Source organism: Plutella xylostella, chromosome 19 (genome assembly GCF_932276165.1).
Source record: "Plutella xylostella chromosome 19, ilPluXylo3.1, whole genome shotgun sequence".
NCBI classification, from domain to species: Eukaryota; Metazoa; Arthropoda; class Insecta; order Lepidoptera; family Plutellidae; genus Plutella; species Plutella xylostella.
Genome location: NC_063999.1, coordinates 318,704 through 343,900, shown reverse-complemented (window position 1 = coordinate 343,900; position 25,197 = coordinate 318,704). Strand labels below are relative to the sequence as shown.

The window sequence follows — 25,197 nt, the reverse complement described above, 5'->3', positions numbered from 1 at the left end:
CCTAATGGTATATCTAGGCCAGGTATATAGCCGCACACCTCTGAAAGTAATATAATGTATTAATATCAGTGTGTCTATGTCTAGCTGCACGTGGCAACGTATGCAGACTTCTCACGCGCGGCGCGGCGTCCACGCGGCGAGTCCACTGGACTGCTGGCGGGGTAGTGGACGGGCAAGTGTACTTGAATGCATATGAAGATGGAATTGTGGAACTTAAACGAATAAAGCTACAGATCGTTTGTCAGTGTTGGTAGTCATTTACCTATCCTAACTATCCTAACTTCCTAACTAATATTATAAATGCGAAAGTAACTGTGTCTGTCTGTCTGTTACTCTTTCACGCCTAAACTACTGAACGGATTTGAATGAAATTTAGTATACTTTTAGTATAAAGCCTGGTAAAGAACATAGGCTACTTTTTATCCCGGAATTCCCACGGGAAAACGTTTTAAGGCGAAGCGAAGCAATATCTTTGGGGACAAGTTGACGAGTTTGACGTAATCAAATCAAATCAATGGGAGTTATTCAAATTATCAAAAAACGATATAGGCGCCAAGTAGGTATTAAATTTTCACAAATCTTATTTGATAAAGTCAGGTCAGTCAGGGCTAGTGGTAGATTCAATAATTAAAAAAAAACGATTCTTAATTTCATATATAATAATGCGGTTATGGCTATTAAAAAATATTTATTTATTTATTTATTTATTTATTTATTTATTTATTTATTTATTTATTTATTTATTTATTTATTTATTTATTTATTTATCAACTACTTATATTATCTTACAGGATAAACCTAACACAATAATAAAGAAAAATAACAAACACAACAAAAAACTTTCTTAAAAAGACACAAACAACTGAAAATAAAAAAAACAATAAACTAATCAACACATAACATATGAAACATAACCTTTGCGAACTCACCCAAAGAACATGTGAGAATGTCAGTCCTCTCAGATGCCTTGTTGATTAGCCTAATAGCCCTAGTGAGTGGAGCGTCATGTAGCAGGTTGGTGCGGGCGGTGGGCACCGCGAGCAGCCGGCCCGCGCGCCGCCGCAGCCCGCGCCCGCCCGCCGGCACCGCGAGCCCGATGCTCTCCAGCACAGTGGGATTGCACAACCATCCTCTAAACACCACAAATACCATTTTGGTCAAAGCCAGGTCTCTCCTAACTTCAATCTTGCTGTATCCAACCATACCTAGTATAAATAAAGATGGGTACAGCAAAGGATAGCCCGGATACACCCCGTACATTTTTAGGTAAAGATACCTTAAAAATTTATTTTGAATACGCTCCAACATGAGATTATATTTAATTTCATGCGGAGCCCAGATGACTGCGTTGCTTTCTAATTTACTTCTAACTAGCGCATTATACAGGGCTTTCACAGTACGTATGTCTGTAAAGCCCTGGCAGCTACGGAGCACAAAACCTAAAGTTTTAAAAGCACCTTTACATATATTCACAATGTGATCACTAAATGACAGAGTGGAGGTGAACTTGACGCCCAGGTCCCGCACGGAGCTGACCCGCGCCAGCGCGCCGCCGCCCAGCGTGTACTGGTGTCGCAGCGGCTCGCGAGCTCGGCTGAACGTCATCTGCACGCACTTCGAACCATTAAACTCTAGCTTATTGTCGCAACCCCAGGCTACGACCCTGTCAATATCCTGCTGCAGCCTAATCGCGTCTTCTTCATTTCTAATTTCTAAAAACAGTATGAGGTCATCTGCGAACAACAGACAAGTTGCGTCCATCACGATTTCGGGAAGGTCATTGATCATTATAATAAATTCTAATGGTCCCATGTTGCTACCCTGATTTACTCCTGAGTATGTTGAAAAAGGTTCTGAGTATCTGTTTCCAAAGTCCACGTATTGCTGTCTATTATGCAAGTAATTCCTGAAGAAGGTCAGCGAATGTGTCGTGCAGCCGATAGCTGCCAATTTGGTTAGAAGGATGTCGTTGTCAACCGTGTCAAATGCTTTTTTAAAGTCGAAATAGGCAGCATCGACTTGCACTCCAGCATCCACTGACGGAACCACACGAGACATGAAGCTGAGGAGATTACTGTTGGTACTTCGTCCTGGCCGAAAACCATGTTGGCAGTCGGACAGTTGACTACTTACCTCATTGTAAATCATTTTCTGCAATGCTGATTCAAAAACCTTCGCGAATACCGACAGAACTGCTACCGGCCTGTGTCCGTTTACATCTGACCCCAAACTGCCCTTAGGAACTGGAATAACCCTAGTGATTTTCCATAGTTTTGGGTATAACGCACTTTCTAGGCAACAGTTATATATATGCAGCAGTGGATCGAGGAGCAGCATGCGGCAGTCCTTCACCAGGTAAGCAGGCACGCCGTCGGGACCGGCGGAGGTCTTGGGCGCGAGGCGGGCCAGCGCGGCGGACACGTGGCCGGCGCTGAGCGCGGCGAGGTGCAGTGGTGCACCCGCGCCGCGCCCCCCGCGCCCCCCGCCCGCGCCGCCTCCTCCACACTCAGCCGCGGCGGCTGTGCGCTGTACACCGAGTGGAAGTACTCAGCAAGGTAATCGGCGCTCTCTTGCTCGTTCAACTCCGTTCCATCTCGCGTTATAATAATTTTATTTCTTGCTGACCTTTTTGACTTAATGAAGCTCCAAAAGGATTTAGGATCTCTAGCTAGTTGTTTTTGAATCCGGTCATTGTAACTTTTTTCTGCGAGTTGAATACCAATTTTTACTTTTGTCCTGTATTTAGAAAATTCCTCATAATCACACTGCGATCGCGTAAGTTTGTAGGTTTTATGTAAAGATGCTTTTAAGGTAATGTCGCGAATTAATTCAGCCGTGTACCATTCAGGATAATAGTATCTTGAAGTTACAGGCTTTCGCATCTTTTTGGGAACACAATCATCAATAATTTCTTTTAAAATTGTATAAAAAGACTGTAAAACTGTATCAGGATCCTTTTCTTCATATAACTTAGTCCAATTTGTTTCAGCTAATTTAGTATATAACAAGGGAAAATTAGCCTTACTGAAATTCCATTGTTGAGCAATCCCAGTACCAAAGAAATCATCAGCACAGGATGCGGGCGAGGCGGGCGGGGGCGGCGGCGGCGCGCGCGCGGCCCGCGGGGCGCCCGTCCACTCCACCAGCAGCGGCGGGTGGTATTCGTCCACTTTGACTACAGGTTCGCTGGAAAGACTGACATTCACTGTTTCCAGACTGTTATTAGTTAAAACCAAGTCTAAGCATCTATCATTTTTATTTATGACTGTGTTCATTTGGGTGAATTCGCAAAAGGTTATGAAATATTCGTAGTAATTTCTTATATCTACAGAACTTGAGATCAAATTAAAATCACCTAAAACTAAAATATTTTTGTACTTTGCACACATAAACTCTAAAACACTAAACAACGTTAAGTAATCCTGATCTGAAGATTTAGGAGGAATGTACACTACACACACACGAAACAACAGTTTATTAGAGCGATAGACTCCCGCACACACTATCTCACTGACGGCACTGTCGACGTCGACGTGCGGCGGCAGCGCGACGCGCCGCAGCTGCAGGCGCGGGCCGGCCGCCAGCAGCGCGCCGCCCTGCTTGCGCCCGCCCGTGCGGTCGCAGCGCAGCACGGAGTAGCCCGCCGGCACCAGCTCTCCATCAAATATTGAATCGTTGCAGCCCGTCTCAGTGATAGCAAAGATTTCAGCATTTGCTGCCAATAAGCTGTTTTGAAATTCAACCAACTTCGTCCTCAATCCTCTAACATTTTGGTAAAAGATGCTTACAGACTTACGCTTTTGTATTTTGTCCTTGTTCTCGAAATGGAGAGGAACGAAACCATGTCCATTCGCTGTATTCCACATCTAGGGGCCATATCTGTGGGTTAACTAGTTGGTCAAATTTACATTCCGGGACGCCAACCTTGAAGGAGGCGTAGCGTCTAGGTATTTTTGGTTTAAGTTTTAGAACTTGTACCTTTATGTCATTTCCTAAAGCATTTTTCAGAAACTCAGTCATATTCTCTTCAGTAATATTTTGTTCAAGTCTCCACACATGTAAATACTTCATTCTCTCAATAGCCTTCAAAACCGTTGAACCATTTTTACCTCTGTTTACTGGGTTGAACCTCTTCTTCTTGACTTCAGTCCATTCGTCTGTTGACCTTCCCCAACCACCGCGGCGTAGCTGATTACCGGCTGTGGGGCAGACATCGGGGCCATGGCAGAAGGTGCCGGGGGCGCAGACAGCGCCGGGGGCGCAAAAAGCGCCGGTGGCGCAGACAGCGCCGGGGGCGCAGAAAGCGCCGGGGGCGCAGACAACGCCGGCGGTGAAACCGTCAAGGGCTGGGCACCGCGTCGGCCACCGCCGCCGCCGCCGCTCCTTCCGCCGCCGCTGGTTGCTGCATCCAACATCATTTTCGTGGCGGTACTCTTTGACGACTTCCCCTTTTTAGAGTTAGTTGCAGTTGGTGCGGCTGCTGATTGATTGCCTGGGGAAGTGCCTGTGAAATTGTTGTTAGTCCCTTCTATATTTTTCCCCGTCATAAACTTTATTTCCGTAAGTAGTTTGATATTCTCAGTTTTAAGTTCAGATATCAATTTCCCGTGCTCTTGACATATTGCACGTGCCTCCAGCTATAATCCTCCAAAATTTAAACTCAATAGAAACAATTTCTGATGATGCCAAAAAATAGTCGTGAAATAGTCATAAATAGTCGTGTGGGTGTTAATTAGGTTGATTTTACTATGTCACTGTATTTTAAAGGTGGAGAAATGATGAGCAGCGTGCGTTCTTACTGATGGTTTATTTGCTACTAGAAAATGAACTCAACATACCGCCCCCCAAAGGGCATTTATTAAAGGCCCTTTTAAAAAAGTGATTATACAATGCTAATGGCCTTAAATAGATAGAATTGATATGATAAATTCTTTACTTGACTGAATACATACTTATTTACTTACAAATACAATGCATTTTTATTTAAACTGAATTTTAACTCTGTGGACTGTATCTTAAAGGCTGATTAAGTAAATACTACATTTTTCAATAAGTAACGTTAGGTAATAAGAACATTTTAACTTAAGTATTTGATCATGCAACTTATTTCATTTAGAATTAGTTAGGTAAACAAAGCTACTGAAAATATTAAATAATTAAATTTTAAGTGGCAGTGTCTATAGGTAAGTAACACAATTTATTCATTGGTCTTTGCACTACACTGTTACCACTCTTCACACTGTACACTCTGGTGACTCCGTCAGCGCCCGGGTGCTTGTCCACGATGCGGCCGAGACTCCATTTGCCGGGTGGCAGGTTTTCTGTTTTTATAAGTACAATTTGTCCCTTCTCAAATTCCTGTACTTTCTTTAGCCATTTTGGTCTTTGTTGTAATCGTGCGAGGTATTCACTCTGCCATATTTGCCAAAAGTCTGATAGGAGTTTCTGTAGATGTTGCCAACGTGTCAGTCGACTAACCTTCACTGACTTCAGGTCTGGGTTTGGAACAGTCACAGGCGCTTCGCCGATCAGGAAATGGCCTGGTGTTAGTGTTATTGTTTCAGATTCAGATTCAATTGTAGATATAGGCCGGGAGTTAAGACAGGCTTCTATCTGACACAGGAGTGTAGACATCTCTTCGAACGTGAGGTGAGAGGTCAGGATTCTTTTCATGTGGTACTTCATGGACTTGACGCCCGCCTCCCATAAGCCTCCCATATGAGGGCTATATCCAGGAATGAAATGCCATTGAGTTCCATCTTTGGCAAGTGTCTCTGCTATGTCTCCTTCAAAATCGAGTTTAGCCTCCTTCAATGCTGTTTTCAACTCCTTGTCTGCGCCGATAAAGTTTCTTCCCTGGTCACTCCATAGGTGCGAGCAGCGGCCTCGTCTTGAGATGAATCTCCTGTATGCACCTATGTATGCCTCTGATGTCAGATCTCCGACTAGTTCTAAGTGTATTGCTTTCGTGGCCATACAGATAAACAGTGCCACATATGCCTTGCATGTTTTTGCCCCTCTGCCTCTTGACATTAGAACTTGATAAGGACCCGCGAAATCAACGCCACTATTATAGAACGGTCTGGCTGGGTTGACTCGGGCTGTCGGTAGGTCTCCCATCAGCTGGTTTCTTACTAATGCTCTCTGTTTGGCGCATATCAAGCAATTACGTATCTTCGTTTTTACTAAATTCTTTACTTTCAGAATCCAATACTTTGATCTCAGGTACTCAAGCATAAGTTGGATTCCTCCATGTAACGTTTTTGCATGTGCATCAGCGATTATTAATGTGGTAAGGTAACCTTCACTTGGTATAATGATGGGGTGTTTTCTGTCTTCTTCTATGTTTGCGTGTCTCAGTCTTCCACCCAGTCTTACTATTCCTTCATTATCCATGTATGGTTTTAGTAAACTCAACTTGCTTTCCCTTTTGACTTCAAGGTTTTCTTTTAATCTGTTTATTTCTTCTTCGAAATTATTTCTTTGAACTATTTTTATGCATGCGTTTAGTGATTCATTAAGTTCCTTTGTAGTTATAGGTCTTTCTTTCAGGTTATCTTTCTTGTATCGCATGAATCTTCTGCAGTGTGTAATGACTATGAGGAGTTGTGTTAAATCTTCCATGTTTTCAAATTGTTTCTCTATGTTTTCATCATCATTTACTATTGTTGTATTAATCTTTATCTTTTCTCTTTTTTCCAGGTTTGTTTCCAGGTATGCCGGTTTGCTGTAGATGACTTCTTTCTCTCTTAGCCACTGTGGGCCCTTCCACCATAGTTTGTGATCTCTTAAATCTGCTATTTCAATGCCTCTCGTAGCTACATCTGCTGGATTCTCGTGAGTCTGGACATGATTCCAATTGTTTTTAACATCGTCTAAGATAGTTACAACTCGATTACGCACGAAGGTGTTCCATCTTGCTGGATCTCCAGACAACCAGGACAGTACGATTGTGGAATCTGTCCAAGCATGAACTTTACTTTCAGAAATCCTCATGGCTTCTCTTATTTGTTTCAGCATCTTTGCAAGCAGTACTGCACCGCATAGTTCCAGACGAGGGAGTGTTACTGGTTTTAGTGGTGCTACTCGAGTTTTAGCGGCTATTATGTTGGTTGTTACATTTCCTTCTTTGTCTTCTACTCTGAGGTATGCTACTGCTGCATAGGCTTTGGTAGAAGCATCACAGAAACCATGTATAGATGTATGATCTCTGTTGCTTTCAGTCGTTTCGTGCCATCTCTTTACTTGTACTTGGTCCAGCTCTTGAAATTTCTCTCTAAGTTCTATCCACTCTTCTCTTGCTTCTTCGTCTACGTCTTCATCCCATCCAGTTTTTTGTATCCATAATCTTTGCATGAGTATCTTTGCAGGGATAATCGCCGGAGCAATCCATCCGAGAGGATCGAACAACTTCTGTATTTCTGCCAGGATACTTCTCTTCGTGTAAGATTCAGCTGCAGCAGGTAAGTTGTTTTGATATTGAAATACATCTTCTCCCATGTTCCAGATGATACCTAGTGTCTTTATGATACCATCTATGCCAAATTTAATATTGACATGAGTGCTAATCTTTGATGGTTCGAATTGTTTCAGGAAATCTACGTCATTTGAGCACCACTTCTGTAATATGAAACCTCCTTTCTGTAATATCTTCTCTATATCTTTAGCGGTTTTGATTGCGTCTTCTAGTGTTTCCTTTCCAGATACTATATCATCCATGAAACAATCTTCTTTGATTATTTTAGCTGCTTCTTCGTTAATGTGGCCTTCATCTTTAGCTAGCTGAAGCAGAGTTTTAACGGCTAGGTAAGGGGCTGAAGCCGTTCCGAATGTTACTCTGTTTAATCGATAATCTTTTACAGGTTCGGTTTTACTTTTACGCCATAGGATTCTTTGATTATCTTTGTCCTCCTCTGTTATTAATATCATTCGGTACATTTTAACTGCGTCAGCGGCGAAGCAAACTTTGTGCATGCGCCATCTCATTATAATGCTTCGCATGTCTTCTTGTAGTTGTGGACCAACTAGCAGTTCATCATTCAGGGAAGTATTGTTGGTTCCCTTGCATGAGGCGTTGAATACCACTCTACATTTTGATGTTTCTTTCTCTTCCTTCATAACTGCATGATGAGGTAAGTATACAGCTGGCTTGTTGATTTCTTCTATAGGTACTTCTTCCATATGCTCCATCTCAAGATATTCTTCTATCACCTTTGTGTATTCTTCCTTTAGCTTTTGATTCTTTTCGAAGCGTCTCTCTAGTTGCTTTAGGCTTCTCAGAGCTATGTCTCTCGATCCATTCTGTATTGATAATCTATTCTCTGTTTTAAAAGGCAACTTCACAATGTACCTGCCATCTTCTGTTCTGGAATGATTTGATTCATATATTTCTTCACATCTTCTCTCTTCTGCGGTTAGGATCTTTTGCTCATGATCATTCAATTCCCACATTTGTTTTAGCATACTGTTTATTTCCAGATCAATCTGATGGTGCATTACTGTATATTCATCTCTGTGTTCCTCTGTAGTGATGTGCCCGAAGAGAATCCACCCAAGGCTGGTATTTTGAGCACTAGGGGTGCCTGGGGGACCCTTGATAATCTCGCCTTTCATAATTGCGGCACACACTTCTACACCCAGCAGCATGTCTACAGGTCCAGGTTGGTTGAAGCCGGGGTCAGCTAAAGCTATACCATGGATGTGTGACCAGGTGCGTTCAGAGATAACTCTCGTTGGTAATTGTGATGTTAAACGCGTAGGCATTATATAAACTTTCAATTTGAGGCTGAATTTGTTATCTTGGCTTGAAAGAACCTCAATTTGTGCTACGTGTTTGACTGTTGTCTTTGTTGTGCCGACGCCAGTGATTGTACCATTGCAGGGTATCCTCTTCAGCTTAAGTAACTGGGCGGCTCTCTCACTAATAAAACTTGCTTGTGATCCATTGTCGATTAGTGCTCTTAACATGGTGACACGTCCTGATGATTCATCTCTCACTGGTACTAGGGCTGTAGCCAGGAGCGCAGTAGACGTGTTGGTTGCTATGTTGGTTGATAACTCTGAGACTGGTTCATTGATGTTGTTGTTCCCGTTGGTAGCTGTATCATGGTGACATTCCACATTGTTTGGTTGATAGGTCTCATGCAGTAGCGTGTGATGACGCTTCTTACATACTCGGCAGAACATTCTGAGTCGACATCTAAAAGCTGAATGTCCTGGGGCCAAACAATTGAAACATAGTTGATTGCTTTTCACGAACTCGCATCTCTCTCTTGGTACCTTTGATGTGAACTCTCTACAATGACATAAGGTGTGGTTTTCTTTGCACATTGAGCAGCATTTCTCCTTGTTGTTATAGTTATTGTTACTGTTGGTATCCGTAGAAACATGAACTTTGTATTCTCTTTCTCTGTTTTGGCTCTGTGTTATCTTCTGTCTCTGTGGTGGGTTAACTAGCTCCAGTGTTCGATATTTAGTTTCTAAGAATCTTGATAACTCCGTCCACTTAGGTAGTTCTGCGCTGTTTCCATTGAAAGCTGATTGTTCCCATTCTTGATGTGACTCTGGGTCCAACTTCTGAATGACCAGAAATATGATGACTGGATCCCAAGAATCAGTAGATATGCTTAGGTTTCTTAAGCTGTTTAGACAATCATTAGTTGTGTCTAACAGTGAACGAATGTTGTCAGCTGTAGGTGCAGTGATCTTCCTTTGGTTGAATAATCGTTTCAACACAGAGTTGGTAATAAGTCTCATATTGTTGTATCGTTCTTGTAACAGTTTCCACGCTGGTTCGTAATTGCATTCTACAACTTGCATGTGCTTCAGTAACGACTCTGGTTCTCCTTTGATGCTACTCTTCAAGTAGTGTAACTTTTGGACATTGCTAAGTGTAACATTGTTGTCTACCAATGATGTAAACAAATCCTTGAAGGCCGGGAACTCTTCGTAAGACCCTGAGAATGTAGGCAGCTGTATCCTTGGTAGCTTGACCTGCGACGCGTCAGCGGCCTCCATGTTGCTGCTGGCTGCGCCAGCTGACTGCCGGCTGGTGGCTGACGGCGAGCACTCGGATAATAAGTCATTCAAATCCGCTTGTAAACTCAAGTATAATTCTTCAACTTCGTAGTACTCGTCGTTTGCAAAGTACGGGTAATTCTGTCTATTTTGTTTAGGTACTTTTCTAGTTAGGGCCAAATGTGCATTCGTAAAGTCTCGCCAATATTCTTGAATAGTCTGTAGTCTCACGGTAATGTAACCTTTCGTAAGCCTAGCCTTAGGACATTTCTTAAAGTTAACTAACACTTTTTGTAACATTGATATTTTATCTTCTAAAATTTGCAATAGTTCCTTTTCCGCTTCCATTTTGCATAAACACTATATTTACGTTTGATAGTCCAAAGTTTTAGGTTATATCGCACTATTTTAATGTTCAACACGTTCACAAAGTCAATTAATTCTTATAATAGTTATTCACTTAGCGTTCATACACACTCTGATTAGGTATTTAGTTCTTTAGGTTTCGTTTTTAAGCACTGGTTAGTCCATAAGTTAACACACTTTAAATTAATGTCCACACTTGCATTACTTTAATTTTATTTGAAATTAACACTTGTTTACTCGACTTCACTCGACGATAGATAAGAATTCTTTTGTTCTCAGCCGGGCTGGTTACCGGCGAATTTGTAGTAAACAACTTTGATCCGGCTCGAAGGACCATTATGTGGGTGTTAATTAGGTTGATTTTACTATGTCACTGTATTTTAAAGGTGGAGAAATGATGAGCAGCGTGCGTTCTTACTGATGGTTTATTTGCTACTAGAAAATGAACTCAACAAGTCGTGCTTTCCAAAAAAATAGTCGTATCATACTTTCGGAGTTAGAGCTATACTTTATGGAGGATTATAGCTGGAGGTCTCCAGCTATAATCCTCCAGCCTCTGCAGAACAAACGGTAAGGCCTATCGACTTGGTTAAGGTCTCAAAAAATAGTCGTGAAATAGTCGTAATGACATGCCAAATTACAGAAATAGTCGTCAAAAGATAGCAGAGATATAAAGGTACTTTGCTGCAGCCCTGGTGGAGGATTATAGCTGGAGGTTTTGAAAATATCGAATATCTTTGGAACTACTATGACAATCGGTTTGAATTATGTCTCAAAAAATAGTCGTGAAATAGTCGCTTCTATTTATTATAATTTTAAGCTTGATAAAAGCTGTTAAATAATGATATCAAATTCTTCATACAAATCAAAGTGGACGAGAATGCCAAAGCAAGCCAGTACACAAAATAGTACCGTAGCATTGAAGTACTCATGTCGAATTTATCTATAAATCATTTATTTCATCATACTTTGCATCAATAGTATCTAAACTAATCTTTGGTATGACATTTTATTGCTTTTGCTCTTAGCCTTTACCTTACTGAGTACACAAAAAACGTATGCCTATACACGCACACATTTATCTCTGTTATCTTGACAAACGATAGCGATGACGACTACCGCGATGTAGTACCTAGGTCAGTTATTGTCATCCCTTACTATCCCGTAATCAGACAAATATTGCTATCCTTGTCTCCTTTCTAACCGGCATGCATCGCACACATAGAACGCGTGAGCGAACGTGTCACCGGTTGCATCTTGACAAGCAAAAGCAAAGCGGTATTTATTACGTCCCTTAGTATCCCGGGATCACACAAATAGTGCTGTTCTTGTTTTTTTATTAGCGTTGATGTGGCCGCCACCTCCGCCGGTGAAATTGGGATTAGTTTTATTGAAGACGCAGTACAGGGTAGCACTCAAGCGATAAGAATAAAATACGGTGTTTGAAATATAACTCATTTAATTACAATCACAGGCCGAATGTACTTTTATTTATACTTAAGTTATTCATTAAACAATCTTTAGGTAGATTAGGTTTCATACAATTATCTCAGTATTATTTGACTATTACCTATAAACATATTTAGTTTAATTTAAAATAATCACAGTTGGTTTATTGCTAAGTAATTATATTTTTTATATTATTTTATGGAAAACTTACAGCTAAAATTTAACAGTATAACACTAAAAATAAACAGTTGAAAGCCAATTACTAGTTTTCACTAATTGATAACAGAGTATACACAAATGATTCCTATGTATGCAAACATACTAACCTAACTGGAAACACGAAACTAAACTAAGCTAAATAAAATATTATTTATACCTACAATATGCTATGAGTATTACAGGAATAATATAATATTGACGTAGTTCAATAAAAAAAACATGGTATGAACTTAAATGAAGCGTCCGTAGTCGAGCGGGCTTCAGTGATCGTAACTGATCACTGGGTGACCGATTTCAAGTGGTTCTTTTCTGGACGCTTCCGTGCTTCGGACGGCACGTTAAGCCGTGGGTCCCGGTTGCTGCTTCGGCAGCAGTCGTTAAGCCTAGTCAGAGGCCTTCAAAATTCAAATTCAAAATTCAAATTCAAATGGTTTAATCGACGTAAAATTTTACAATTATTTGTCGATAGTCATCTACCACCATTTCACAAAGGCCCCGTCATTGAGAAGGAAAGAAATGGCGAAAGAAACCTTCGGGCGGCTTGAAAACATCTGACAGTCGGGTTGCCCACTTACCCGACAACTCTCTCAGCACAAGCTTGCTTGTGTTGGGGTCCACCAACCCGCACTTGGCCAGCGTGGTGGACTAGGCCTAAACCCTTCCTTCATTGGAAGGAGACCCGTGCCCCAGCAGTGGGGACGTAATGGGTCGTGATGTATGATGTATGAACTTAAATATGTAATTATTTCACTATTCAAAAATAATTATTTTCTAGCCCTATATCATAATAAGCTTAAGTTAAAGTAAACAGATTGTTCATTAGTAGGTTTAGGTAAGTACAATCACGGTTATTGTCATAATGAAATATAACTAATTTAATTACAATCACAGGCCGAAAGCACTTTTATTTATACTTAAGTTATTCATTAAACAATCTTTAGGTAGATTAGGATTTAATTATTTTTATTCTCCATAGTAAAAAAGTCACGTGACCAACTAAGTTTCTATGAAAAATGATATATTTTTTTCGCGAATATTTAAATTCTGATTTCAGTTTCGGGCGTAGATATACCATGCTGCACATGTAGCTTTCAGCTTAGTATACCCTTTTTGCAACACCTTGTATAATGGTTTTAATAAATATACCTAAATAACTTCGTAGGTGATAATAGGGTATCTATAATGCCCTATTATGACTGAATCCTGTAGGTGTAGAACTTGCAAAAATTATCAACAGCCACTGTAGCTTGCGACGTTATTGAAGAACACACGTAAGCTGCGCTGAAAAAAAATTAAGGCAAATTAACGTCTTATTAATAAAAATATTTGTTTTTTTTAAATATTATATACATATATATATATATATATATGATATACGAGTAGGTAGATACGAGTAGTAATAACGTTATTTCACCTAGACTATGGTAAATTATTGCATTTGGAGACCACAGCAAACAGTGGAGTAAAATTTCTTATCAGTAACTTATTGCAACAATAACTTGAAACTGCGAACTTTTGTGCGAACAGGGTAGAGTAGAAATACTGTTCATTAGTGTATTCGCCTTTTTCAATATATATGTCCCATAACCGACCTCTATTGTTTTTGAGCGAAAGAGATAGCTGAGAAAACAATTTGGCTTTTGTCCAAAACCGGTTTGGTCGGACGGTGCGTTTGAAACTTGTATGAAATTTCACAGGGTGTGAATTACTTACATAGGTATTTAGTTCAGAAACACGTTTTTGTCGCTTGTAACTGATAGGTACAAATGAGTTTTGACAAGTAAATTGGCTGTTATAACTTTATCAACTTCAGCACCACAACACTGTATAGGCCTAGCATAAGCACAATACCATATGAAAATAGTGATAAATTCTTACCCAGGATTTGTTATCTCGTAATCATGTATTCGGAGCCATTGCAGTTTTTTAGCGCATTACATCAATGCAGTCATGATAGTTTATCGGCGCATTACATCGATAGGCTGTGTTTTCACCTGAAATAATAATGGGTAGGCTTATAGGTAGGTTACACATATTTTTTTTAATACATATATTTATTTGCCTAGTTTCATTCAGAAATACAAACAATAACGCCTTTTTTTGCTATTTAGGGGTAAATATCCACATTTAACCTGGACTACCATATGTAGGTAATCGATGATACCCACATATTTTCGTATCTACTAAGATATGTACATGAATGCCTTGATTGCATATATGCACAATTTACTCGCTCATAGTGTAAAATTGCTAATTGAATAACAATCCCCATACATATTAAGCATAGATATTAAAAAATAATTTGGCTACGTTACTTCAATAAAAAATCATGTTAATAAATAAGCTGAGCATAACAAAATGGGATGGCTTGCTTTGATATTGAGTATTAAAAAGGATACTTACTTGCAATATTCAAACATAGCACTCACTAAACACTCTTATCTGCATCCACTAATATCTTTTAGAATATAACATCTTGAATATTCATTTGCGTATAGAGCACTCAAAATATTTTAACAACCAACAATAACACCGATCGTGACCATAGTTTGCACTAAACTGTAAACAAATTATCAAACAAAACATGCAAAATACTAACCCCAACTTCACCGGTGGCGCGGGCGGCGCGCGGCGGCGCGCGGCGGCGGTCACATAAGGGACGTCATAAATACCGGTTTGCTATAGCTTGTCAAGATGTTATGCGGTCGCTCACGCGTTCTATGCGTGCGATGCATGCCGGTTAGAAAGGAGACAAGGATAGCAATATTTGTCTGATCACGGGATAGTAAGGGATGACAATAACTGACCTAGGTACTACATCGCCGTAGTCGTCATCGCTATCGTTTGTCAAGATAACAGAGATAAATGTGTGCGTGTATAGGCATACGTTTTCTCTGTACACAGTAAGGTAAAGGCTAAGAGCAAAAGCAATAAAATGTCATACCCAAGATTAGTTTAGATACTATTGATGCAAAGTATGACGAAATAAATGATTTATAGATAAATTTGACATGAGTACTTCAATGCTACGGTGCTATTATTTTTGTGTATTGGCTTGCTTTGGCATTCTCGTCCACTTTGATTTGTATGAAGAATTTGATATCATTATTTAACAGCTTTTATCAAGCTTAAAATTATAATAAATAAAAGCGACTATTTCACGACTATTTTTTGAGACATAATTCAAACCGATAGTCATAGTAGTTCCAAAGATATTCGATTTTTTCAAAACCTCCAGCTATAATCCTCCACCAGGGCTGCAGCAAAGTACCTTTATATCTCTGCTATCTTTTGACGACTATTTCTGAAATTTGGCATGTCATTACGACTATTTCACGACTATTTTTTGAGACCTTAACCAAGTCGATAGGCCTTACCGTTTGTTCTGCAGAGGCTGGAGGATTATAGCTGGAGACCTCCAGCTATAATCCTCCATAAAGTATAGCTCTAACTCCGAAAGTATGATACGACTATTTTTTTGGAAAGCACGACTATTTATGACTATTTCACGACTATTTTTTGGCATCATCAGAAGCTGTTTCTATTGAGTTTAAATTTTGGAGGATTATAGCTGGAGGCACGTCATATTGCCTGCTTAATTTCATCCGATAATTCCCTTTTTAATACAGCAATTGTTTTCTCTATTTCTGCTGCAAACGTTTTCTTGATTTCTGCTATCAGATCATTTTTAGATTCCTGAGGGCCAATTTTTCAATGCCAGGATAAAACGTCAAATAACTATCTAACGAATAATTTTATTTGGCTGTTTATCGGCCTGGTAGTTGCTAAACCATTTTTCAATTGTGATTTATTCCATAGATAACTATCTTACCGATTTTTCTATTTGAACTCAGGAGAGATGAAACAAGTATATGCGCAGACACTAGTGCTAAAGCAGGACAGACTACCGTGAAATGGGGTGAATGGGGATGGTTTTCAACTTTGAGTGCCAATTTCTAATGAATTTTGTACTAACAACTTTTAGTTTACCATATTAAAAGTTTAGTCTTGACCTGTATTTTATGAAAATGCATACGAAAATCTTTGATGGTCAGCCAATTTTATGTAAATTTATAAAATATATGATGTCCCTATTCATACATGTATAGGGGTTAATCGGGACGGTATTGAGAACAATAGAGAAATATAGTCATGGTTGTCACAACCCCTAAATAATTTTTTTCAGTAATATGTAGTAAAATGTACACTATACCTCTACATATTTCATTGCTTTCCTAGTTAAAACTTTAAAATCAGTTTTTGTAAAATTAGGTATATATTTTTTAAAAATACCTGCAAAAAGTACCTAAATGTCTCTAAACATCGAACTAGAAAAAAGTTTTTTTCTACTTAGATGTTCCTAAGTATAAAAATTTATTAACACACTATTATGTAATAAAGAAATAATTTTATTGTATAAGTACAGATACTTACTGGCGATATAGGTAAGTGACAACCCTATCAGTCCCTATCCCTATCCGTGCTTAAGTGTCCCTTTTCAAACAACTACGTCCCTAGTTTATGGGACTCTTGTCCCAATTCACCCCACAGTCGTCCCAATGATATCCTGTAGGCGTCTCTATTACCCCCATTTTTAGAGAAATTTACCAGGTCTTATTAATTTTCAATTTAAACTAAAATTAATAAATAAAATCGCAGTAACTTATTTAAATTGGATAGAAAACAAAATTACTTTTCTAATTTAGTTCGATTTATCCAATAAAAATAACATTTAACGTCTCTTTTTCCAAAGTTTCTGAGGAACAAAATTTCGACCTTGTGAATGGCGAACTTCAGATGTATTTTTTTCTCACTTGTAACCATCTTCACGTCAAAAAAGTGTTACTATCAACAAAAATCAATTTTCTACTTTAAAAATCATAAAAAATCTGACCATTATCATTTAATTTTATAGTAGATTTTCTGCTTCAATTTCGTTCATCGATAATATCCCTATTGACCCCTGAATTCCTATTCACCCCGTTTTACGGTACTATTTCAATTGTCAGTGTCAACTATCACTGTCAAGCAAAGAGCAATCAACAAGCCTCACTGATTGTTTGGTTTCGTTGTTTTGATTTTGGTATTTAAATTTGTTATTCTTGAATCACAATGGTTTCACAAAAAAGAGAGCGTTTAGCGAATTTTAATAATGCTGAAGTTACTGTGTATTGAGTTTGGTAGATAAATTCAAACATGTCATAGAAAATAAAAAGACCGATGCTGCAACAAATAAAGATAAGGAGACTGCATGGAAGAAAATTGAGTTTTCTTTTAACTCCAGTGGTACTAACAACAAGTGTCCGTTCATGGAAAACCCTTAAGTTAAAGTACGAGGGCATCAAAAAAACAATGAAGAAGAAGTCTTCCCTGCAGAGGCAGGAGATGTACAAAACTGGAGGTGGGCCCTCAAATGCACCTCCATTTATCGATGTAGAAGAAAAGGTGTTAGGCATTTGCTCCAGCATTACCATTCAACATATCCTTAATTTAGAATTAACAAATAAAAACTGAAAGAAATAATTATAACACCTATGTTTTATTATCAAGTACTGGATGGTTTCTCTGTTTTCTCCTCAGCCTATAGCAGTCCAATACTGGACATTGAATATCATCCCGCCAAGCCGGAGGGATGTCTGATACTTATACATAGCGTAGGTTACCTACTTATCGTAAAATGAAAAACTATATGTACTTTAATATTTTTGTATGAAGGAAGTGCTGCTACATTCCTGTTTTATAAAATTAATGATTGAAAATAAATCAACATAATGTTTCTAGTCTGGTGCCTTTCGGCGATGAAATTCTTTTGCATCCCCCATACTATAATGATCAGGCCTCGTTTTGACGACTGTGACTTTCCTTTCAAATGGATTAATATATTCGTTCATTACTGCCTCTTCTTCGATCGCCATATCATCAATATCATCGAAAATATCCATTGAAAATGACGATTATTCTCTGCGCTCGGTAGTTTAGAATTGGTATAAACGCAAATAGAACTTACAATAACCTCAAATGTCAAATTATCAATCGAATAAGCCCTATCTGGCGGCCCAAGCAGCAGATAGATTAATTCTCCAGTTAACTGAGTTATTGGACGAATAAGCTCTATCTGACATTTGAAAAATGTAATATTTCGCTATCTGTCGAATAAACGCTATCTATCTGTCTATCTGAGCATTGAAAAATCGGCCCTCAGCAAAATGATTTTTAAATAGCTTATCTATTCCGGTGGTTGAAGTATGACAGTTTTTAGAAGGACTGTCATCTCCAAGAAATATTATTTCCTCGTCAACTGTGCAAACGGGTTCAGACGGTACAACCTTAGCTCTTAGGGTAACGTTATTACAATTTTCTACATTTTCTTCAGGGTTTAATTTCGGACTCTGTTTAGCCGGTAAAGTATTTTTTTGTTGGCGTAACGGAGTATTAAGGTTTCCATTTTTCGGCCTTTTGCAGAAAATATCAAATTCTAAAAATATCAAATTATTAAAATCAAACAATGTTGATGATACTTATGTCGAAATCAAAAAAATAACAATGATGTCAGATAACAAATACCTATAATAGGTTTCGCACCACTTAAAAGCCTATTCTTAAAATCCCATTCATACAGTAACTATTAGGCAAGTTCAGTAACTATTAGAGAAGTTCACTCGTCCAGTCGAGTGACTTGCCCAAGCATTCTGGCTCTTGAACGCGGCTTCGCGTGCAGCCTCGCCGCCGACAGATTTAAACTAACTTTGTTTATTTTACTTTATTTTTATTCACTGCACACACATTATATTTAGAAAAAAACTTTATTTATTTTGTACACAACCAACACGAATGCAGTTAACTAGAAACTGCTAGGGACCAAACGAATTATTCATAAAGATACAATCTTAAACACATCGGAATATAAAAATGAAAATATTTACGTTCAATATTAAAGCATGTTATCTTTACAAAGCTCTTTAAATTAATAACATTCACTTAAGGAGCATTCCAGTGTCGATTTTAACTAGCTTACCGTAGATAAAGAATAAAATATTTTTTTGGGCGGTAGGAGCAAAAAAAGTTACACATAATAATTTAAACTCTTTTAATTAAAATCAATTAAAACCAATAATTTAACATTTCCTTGAAATATTTACAATCAGGATATGTACAAAGTTAACTAATAATTGTTATCTGCACTGTCCTACACCTAAAAGCAGTAAAAATAATCAAGCCTTACCTGCTGGCCTGACCTATACATAACACCAATACACTGGACACAAAGTAATAAACATGGCCACTGCTCAGAAAGTCCTAGAGAAGCAAATTAACATGGAATCGATGATTGCTTCCCGACTGAATGACTTCGAGATGAGGATGAAGGCTTTGGGCTCCACAGATAAGAAGTCAGACCTCAGCGCCCTTGCTTCAGACTTTGCTGGGTTTAAGGACATGGTGCTCAGTGTCCTACGCCTCCTGCAGGAACAAGTCGCAAGTCTAGCCTGTCAAGTGGACGAGATTGACTGCCAGAGCCGTCGGAATGCACTGGTCTTCACTGGTGTCAAGGAGCAGGATGACGAGGTCCCAGCTGCTACAATCTCTGGCATTATTGTGACCAAGATGGGATTTGCCGAATTTGACCAATCTATGATCCACCATTGCATCAGGATAGGAGCAAAGAACCCGAAGAGGCCACGTCCAATTCTTGTACGGCTGGTCAGCATTTCTGCCAAGGCATCAGTATGGGGCAGGAAAAAGCAGCTGAAGTCGAGCGGCATGGTGGTCAGCGAGTTCTTGACAAAGAGCCGCCAGGACAACTACGCTCGCGCGCGGCGACACTTCGGCATGAATGCGTGCTGGAGCATGAATGGGGCCGTGTTCGTCAAACTGCCCGACAACACCAGGGTGCAAATCGTCTCAGCGGCGCAGTTGGACGAGCTGTGCAGGAAGCATCCTGCAGTGGCTCCAGCAACCTCCACGGCCGCCAGGACGCCCGCCGACAAGCCAGCGACCAAGGCCGGCAAGATCACTCCCACTGCGAGCGCAGGAGCTGCTGCGCCTGCGACGAGGAGCAAGACGGGCGCATCTTCCAAGGATAGGCGAGTGTAAAGTCATCAGGTGGAAGGTAGATTTCTTTGCCTCTGATTATGTAATTTCCTTTTTTTCTTTTTTCTTTGCAGTTGTATTGTATCCTACCCTGTTTTGATTTTTATTAATATTGAAATTGAAATTTTATTTATGGCAATCTGTCGGGTGTGCCAACAATTTCTGCCAGTATCATGTCATGACACTGCATGTGTATTTATTTGAATTGTAATTTATTGAAGGTAGATCTTGAAAACTTTACGAATGTATATAAATAAACATAATAGATAAATACATAATATATATAGATAGATCTATACTACTATTTGAGGAATGGAGTTATAACTTGATTTTGTTGTTAACAATAAATTTACTAATAGCGATGATAAAATTAGGGTCATGAAAATTTAATAACAACTGATGAAAGTTTATTGGAAGAGGAACTTTGATTTTATATAGGTATGGATATAATGAATCTAAACCAAAAATGGGGCAATTCAGGAAAACATGATCTAGAGTCCCCTCGTCCTGTCCACACTCACACATGGGCGAATCCCGTTGTTTTATTTTATTGAGAAAAGCAGGGGAGCAACAATGACCCAAACGAATTCTGCACAGGATGGAAACAATTAATTTAGGAAGATTTTTAAATTTAAAAAACCACGGTCTATGAGGAACCTTCGGTTGAATGGAGAAGTACAATCGGCCCTTGAGCCGGCTTGATTTCTCCCATTCATGTTGCCAGATAGTCAAACTATCCTTAGCTGGGAGGCTAAGGAGGTCATAGGTGGGAATTTGGAAATATTTTCGGTCACTGCTGGCATCTGAAGAAGCTCTTTTTGCTAGCTGGTCTGCGTATTCGTTGCCTGGTATACCAGAATGACCTGGGATCCATACCAGAACAACTCTAAGACTTTTATCGTTACACCTTCTAAGGCAGTCTTTAATGTGCAATGTGTAACTACAGTGGGTTTTACTTTTAAAAGGACATTGTGTTAGAGTTTGTAAGCAACTCAGAGAATCAGTAAAAACTACAGCCTTATCAATGTTATGGGCTTCGATAAAAGTACACGCCTCAAGAACGGCTACACACTCCCCCGTGTAAACGGAGATTTCTGGGGGGCAAACAAACATTAATTCTATTTTTGAATTTTGATAGTAGACTGCTGCACCACAGCAGGAAGAATCGGTTAGTTTTGATGCATCAGTGAAGAACAAATGCCAGTCACTCCACTTAGTGTTAATCTCAGAGGTAAATACTGAATTAGCGGCCGGAGTTTGCTTGTCTATACCTATGGAAAATATTATGTTGGGAGTGTATTGTATACTACAGTAGGGGAATTCAAAAAGTGGGATATATTTAAATCTTAAAATGGGACATGTTTCTTCAATTTCCTGAATTTTTTTAAAACTGTTTAGTATTAGCGGTGGATTTTTATGTGACCAGTATTTACTTTTATTGCAATGACTGTATAATATTTTTAATTTGTCAAATAATGGGTGTGATAATCTAATATATGTTCTGAATAAAAAGCGATCCGATAGATATTGTCTTCTGACGTTAAGGGGAGGCTCAGCGCATTCAACCTGTAAAGCATTGACAGGGGAGGACTTCATGCATCCAGTTATTAATCTTAAAGCCTTGAATTGGATAGATTCTAGTTTTTTTAAAGCTAATTTGCTACATGGTTCTAAGAGGAAAGAACCATAATCTAAGACGCTACGGATAAGAGCATTATATAAAAGTTTTAAAGTAAAAGGGTGGGCTCCCCACCAGACGCCGGATAGGACTCTGAGGATATTTAAAGACTTTTCGCATTTTTTAGTAATGTAATTTAGATGGACTACACCCGTTAGCTTAGTATCGAGAAACACGCCAAGAAATTTGACATTGTCATTAACTGGAACACTGTTGTTACATATCTTTACGTTAACTTCGGGGATATTACGTTTTCTGGAAAATACTATTGCACTGCTTTTAGGTGCTGATAGATGGAGCCCATGCAGGTTAAGCCATTCACTGAGAGAGTCTAATGACAATTGTATCGATTCATTGGCATCTTCTATTGAATCACAGGGTATATATATAGCCAAGTCATCAGCATATTGCAATACTTTACAGTCTGCGTTAAGGGAAGTGTGAAGTTTTGCTGTGTAAATATCGTAAAGCAGGGGGCTAAGCACTGAGCCTTGAGGAAGACCCTTCCATACAGTTCTAGTTTCAAAGTCCTCCCCAGGAACCCGAAGAGAAACGGTACGAGACATAAGTAGATTACTTATGAGCTTTACTAACTTATCAGGAATGCTCAGCTGGTGTAATTTATACCTGAGCATTGAAAGCAGCACATTATCATAAGCAGAGGAAATATCTAAAAATACAGCTAAAACGGAGGCGTTACTACTGAAAGCGATGCGTATATCTGAGACCAGAAGGCTAATGCTGTCCATGGTACTATACCCTTTACGGAAGCCAAACTGTGAATCTGCTAATAAACCTTGGCTTTCGACATACCACTCTAGTCTATTTTTAATTAGATGTTCCATGATTTTAGAGAGGGCTGAAGAGAGAGCAATAGGGCGGTAATGGTCGGGGTTGTCTGGTGCCTTTCCGGGCTTAAGTATAGGAAGGATGACTTGGCACTTCCAAGTGTTTGGAACATAACCCAGATTGAGGCATAAATTGATAAGGTTTAAGAAGTATTGTTGACATTTGAGGCTAGCTTCGGAAATAAACGAGTAAGGGAAACCATCTATACCTGGGGCGGAATCGTGAACGTATAAAAGAACGGAAGAAAGTTCATTCATGGTAAAAGGGGAATCTAGGATATTGTCAGATGGACCACTTTCTGAATAATATGGTAGATCATCTTCAAGTGGAACAAAAGGGGGAGCAAGTTTATCAAAGAAGGCTTCTGCAATGGGTCTCGGAATTGGGGGGGAGTTATTAGGGGAACATCCACGTCTATATCTATTAATAGATTTCCATACCAGGGAAGGGGGCGTAAAGGGAGATAGTGAGGTACAGAATCTTTTCCAGCTATCCGTTTTCTTTTTACGAAAAACTCGTCTAGATTTTGCAAGGACTTTTTTATATAATACTAGGTTTTCAATGGTCATATTTTGGTTATATACTAGTTCAGCTTTGTTCCGTTCTTTTATTAAATCAGAGCACTCACTATCCCACCACGGGGGAGAGGATAATTTGCCCGAATGAGAATTTTTAAGAGGAAAAGAAACATCCGCCGCAGAAGAAAGAGAAGAAGAGAAGTTTTCAAAGCACGAAGTTATATTTGAAGGGTTTGCATCAGGGAGATGCTCAATAAACGAATCAAGAGAATCCCGATATGTCTCCCAGTTGGCGTTTGATAAGTTATACTTAAGGAGGGGATTAGACTCCTTATGAGGAACTGTTTTATTAAAAAAGGTTGTTTTGATTGGGAAATGGTCACTTCCATGTGTACTATTAAGCCGGTTCCATTGCAGACTGGAAGCTATATCAGCACTGCACACTGTCAAGTCAACACAACTTTTACTCTCACCCGGGCGGGTCAGACGAGTGGGGGATCCATCATTTAAAATGCACATATTAAGGTCATCAAAAAGATCTGAAAGGGCGGTGCCGAATACGTCACAATGGGAAGAGCCCCAGGAGTAATGGTGTCCATTAAAGTCACCAAGGAGTATTAATGGGGGGGAAACGAAAAGAATTAAACTACGGATATAGGGGATAATTCTAATATTTGGATCAGCTATATAAATAGAAATAAAATTTATACCTTCGGCTTGAATACCGATGACATTTACGTCATCGTCAAAGGGAGGGAGAGGAATGGGAGACGAGGGAATGCGGTTGCTCGTTAAGATTGCCGTGCCACCATGGCCATCGGGTCTGTCATCTCTGAAGGTGATAAACCCTGGGATATTAAAGCTACAGTTTGGCTGTAGCCAGGATTCACTGATGGCAAATAAAGATGGAGAATGTTTGTTAATCAAGAAAGAAATTTCATGTTTTTTAGGAGCTACGCTCCTGGCGTTCCACTGGAGGAATGTCAGAGGGGCCATTGTTAAATAATTTTACAAGCTGAAATATTTGGGTTGCAACGTGGTCAGGTAGAGATGAATTATTTTTTGAAATAATCTGAGACAAAAGTGTTAGGAGAAGTTCAATTATTTGTGAAGTGGAGTTATCAGATGATGAAGGTTGAGACGAGTTTTGGAGAGCGCAACCATTTGGGGAAGATGGGAAAGAATAGCTATTAACGATGGATTGATGAGCATGTTTATCATAGCCAGAGGGAAGCGGGGCATGAGATTTTGGATTTTTTGTGATGGTTTTTCTGTAAGAAAAAGAAGCGGGTTGAGATTGACTGGGTTGTGACAAGAATATTGGCGAACTCTGAAGGGTCTGTGGGATAGAGTTGGTTATGTCCGCATAAGAGCGAGAGACAGACGGGAATTTTTTGGAAGCTTCCTCGAAGGAAATATTTTGTTCAGCCATGACTACTTTTATGTTTTTTTGTCTTTGGTATTCGGGGCAAGATTTACTTGTAGCGTAATGTTTACCATCACAGTACATACAGCACGCATCTGATTCTGCAGTGGAGCAACTATCACTGGAGTGATTGTCTCCACAACGGAAGCATTTTGGTTTGGAGCGACATTTGGTTTTGGTATGACCATATCGGCAACAATTGAAGCATATTATGGTGGGAAAGTGATATAGCTCTACTGTCAGGGAGGAATAGCAAGCGAATACTCTTTGAGGTAAGATTTGTCCGTCGAACGTCAGGACTACCGATTGTGAGGGACGCCACTCTGTGGAACCCTCTGCATTCTTAAATCTGTAGTTTATGCGCCTAGCTTTGAGAATTTTACCACAACCCGCGGGAACAGTTAAATTTGATATAATATCCTCTTCTGACCATTCTGAAGGGAGTTCCTTGACCATGCCCATACGTGTAATATTGTAGGTTGGGATGCTGGTCAAATAGCCCTTCAGCGTTAGTTCTGGGTGAACAATAAAGGCGTTGGCAGATTCTGGGGATTTAAATTCAACGGCTACACGGTTGCGGCCAACTC

The 25,197-nt window shown here is 39.4% G+C and overlaps 2 protein-coding genes and 1 long non-coding RNA gene across 6 annotated transcripts in view; all 3 read right to left on the bottom strand.

The window, feature by feature from the left end:
* Window positions 1–25,197, bottom strand: part of LOC105384052 (protein prickle-like) — a 333,604-nt gene that overhangs the window by 208,859 nt on the left and 99,548 nt on the right. The window lies entirely within an intron of this gene.
* Window positions 4,789–10,836, bottom strand: LOC105391019. Of its 3 annotated transcripts, none has more exons than XM_048627911.1 (2): window positions 6,051–10,836; window positions 4,789–5,095 (listed from the first exon to the last, which is right to left on the bottom strand). In XM_048627911.1, exons 1-2 carry the CDS (start codon window positions 10,363–10,365, stop codon window positions 5,016–5,018), a joined length of 4,395 nt encoding a protein of 1,464 aa, XP_048483868.1. In that variant the 5' UTR covers window positions 10,366–10,836; the 3' UTR covers window positions 4,789–5,015. The 3 variants fall into 3 exon arrangements, with proteins under 3 accessions (XP_048483868.1, XP_048483869.1, XP_048483870.1); XM_048627912.1 differs by having other exon boundaries at window positions 4,789–5,326; window positions 6,458–10,836; XM_048627913.1 differs by having other exon boundaries at window positions 4,789–5,331; window positions 6,463–10,836.
* Window positions 13,247–14,928, bottom strand: LOC125490002. Its single transcript, XR_007267390.1, has 3 exons — window positions 14,455–14,928; window positions 13,930–14,045; window positions 13,247–13,332 (listed from the first exon to the last, which is right to left on the bottom strand). It is a non-coding gene; the product is annotated as an uncharacterized LOC125490002 (long non-coding RNA).

Coding starts and splice junctions, on each gene's coding strand:
- LOC105391019 (XM_048627911.1), bottom strand. CDS start 10,365: ATGGAAGCGGAAAAGGAACTATTGCAAATTTTAGAAGATAAAATATCA. Junction 5,096..6,050: donor TAGTGGCGTTGATTTCGCGG/GTCCTTATCAAG, acceptor ATAAGTTGCATG/ATCAAATACTTAAGTTAAAA.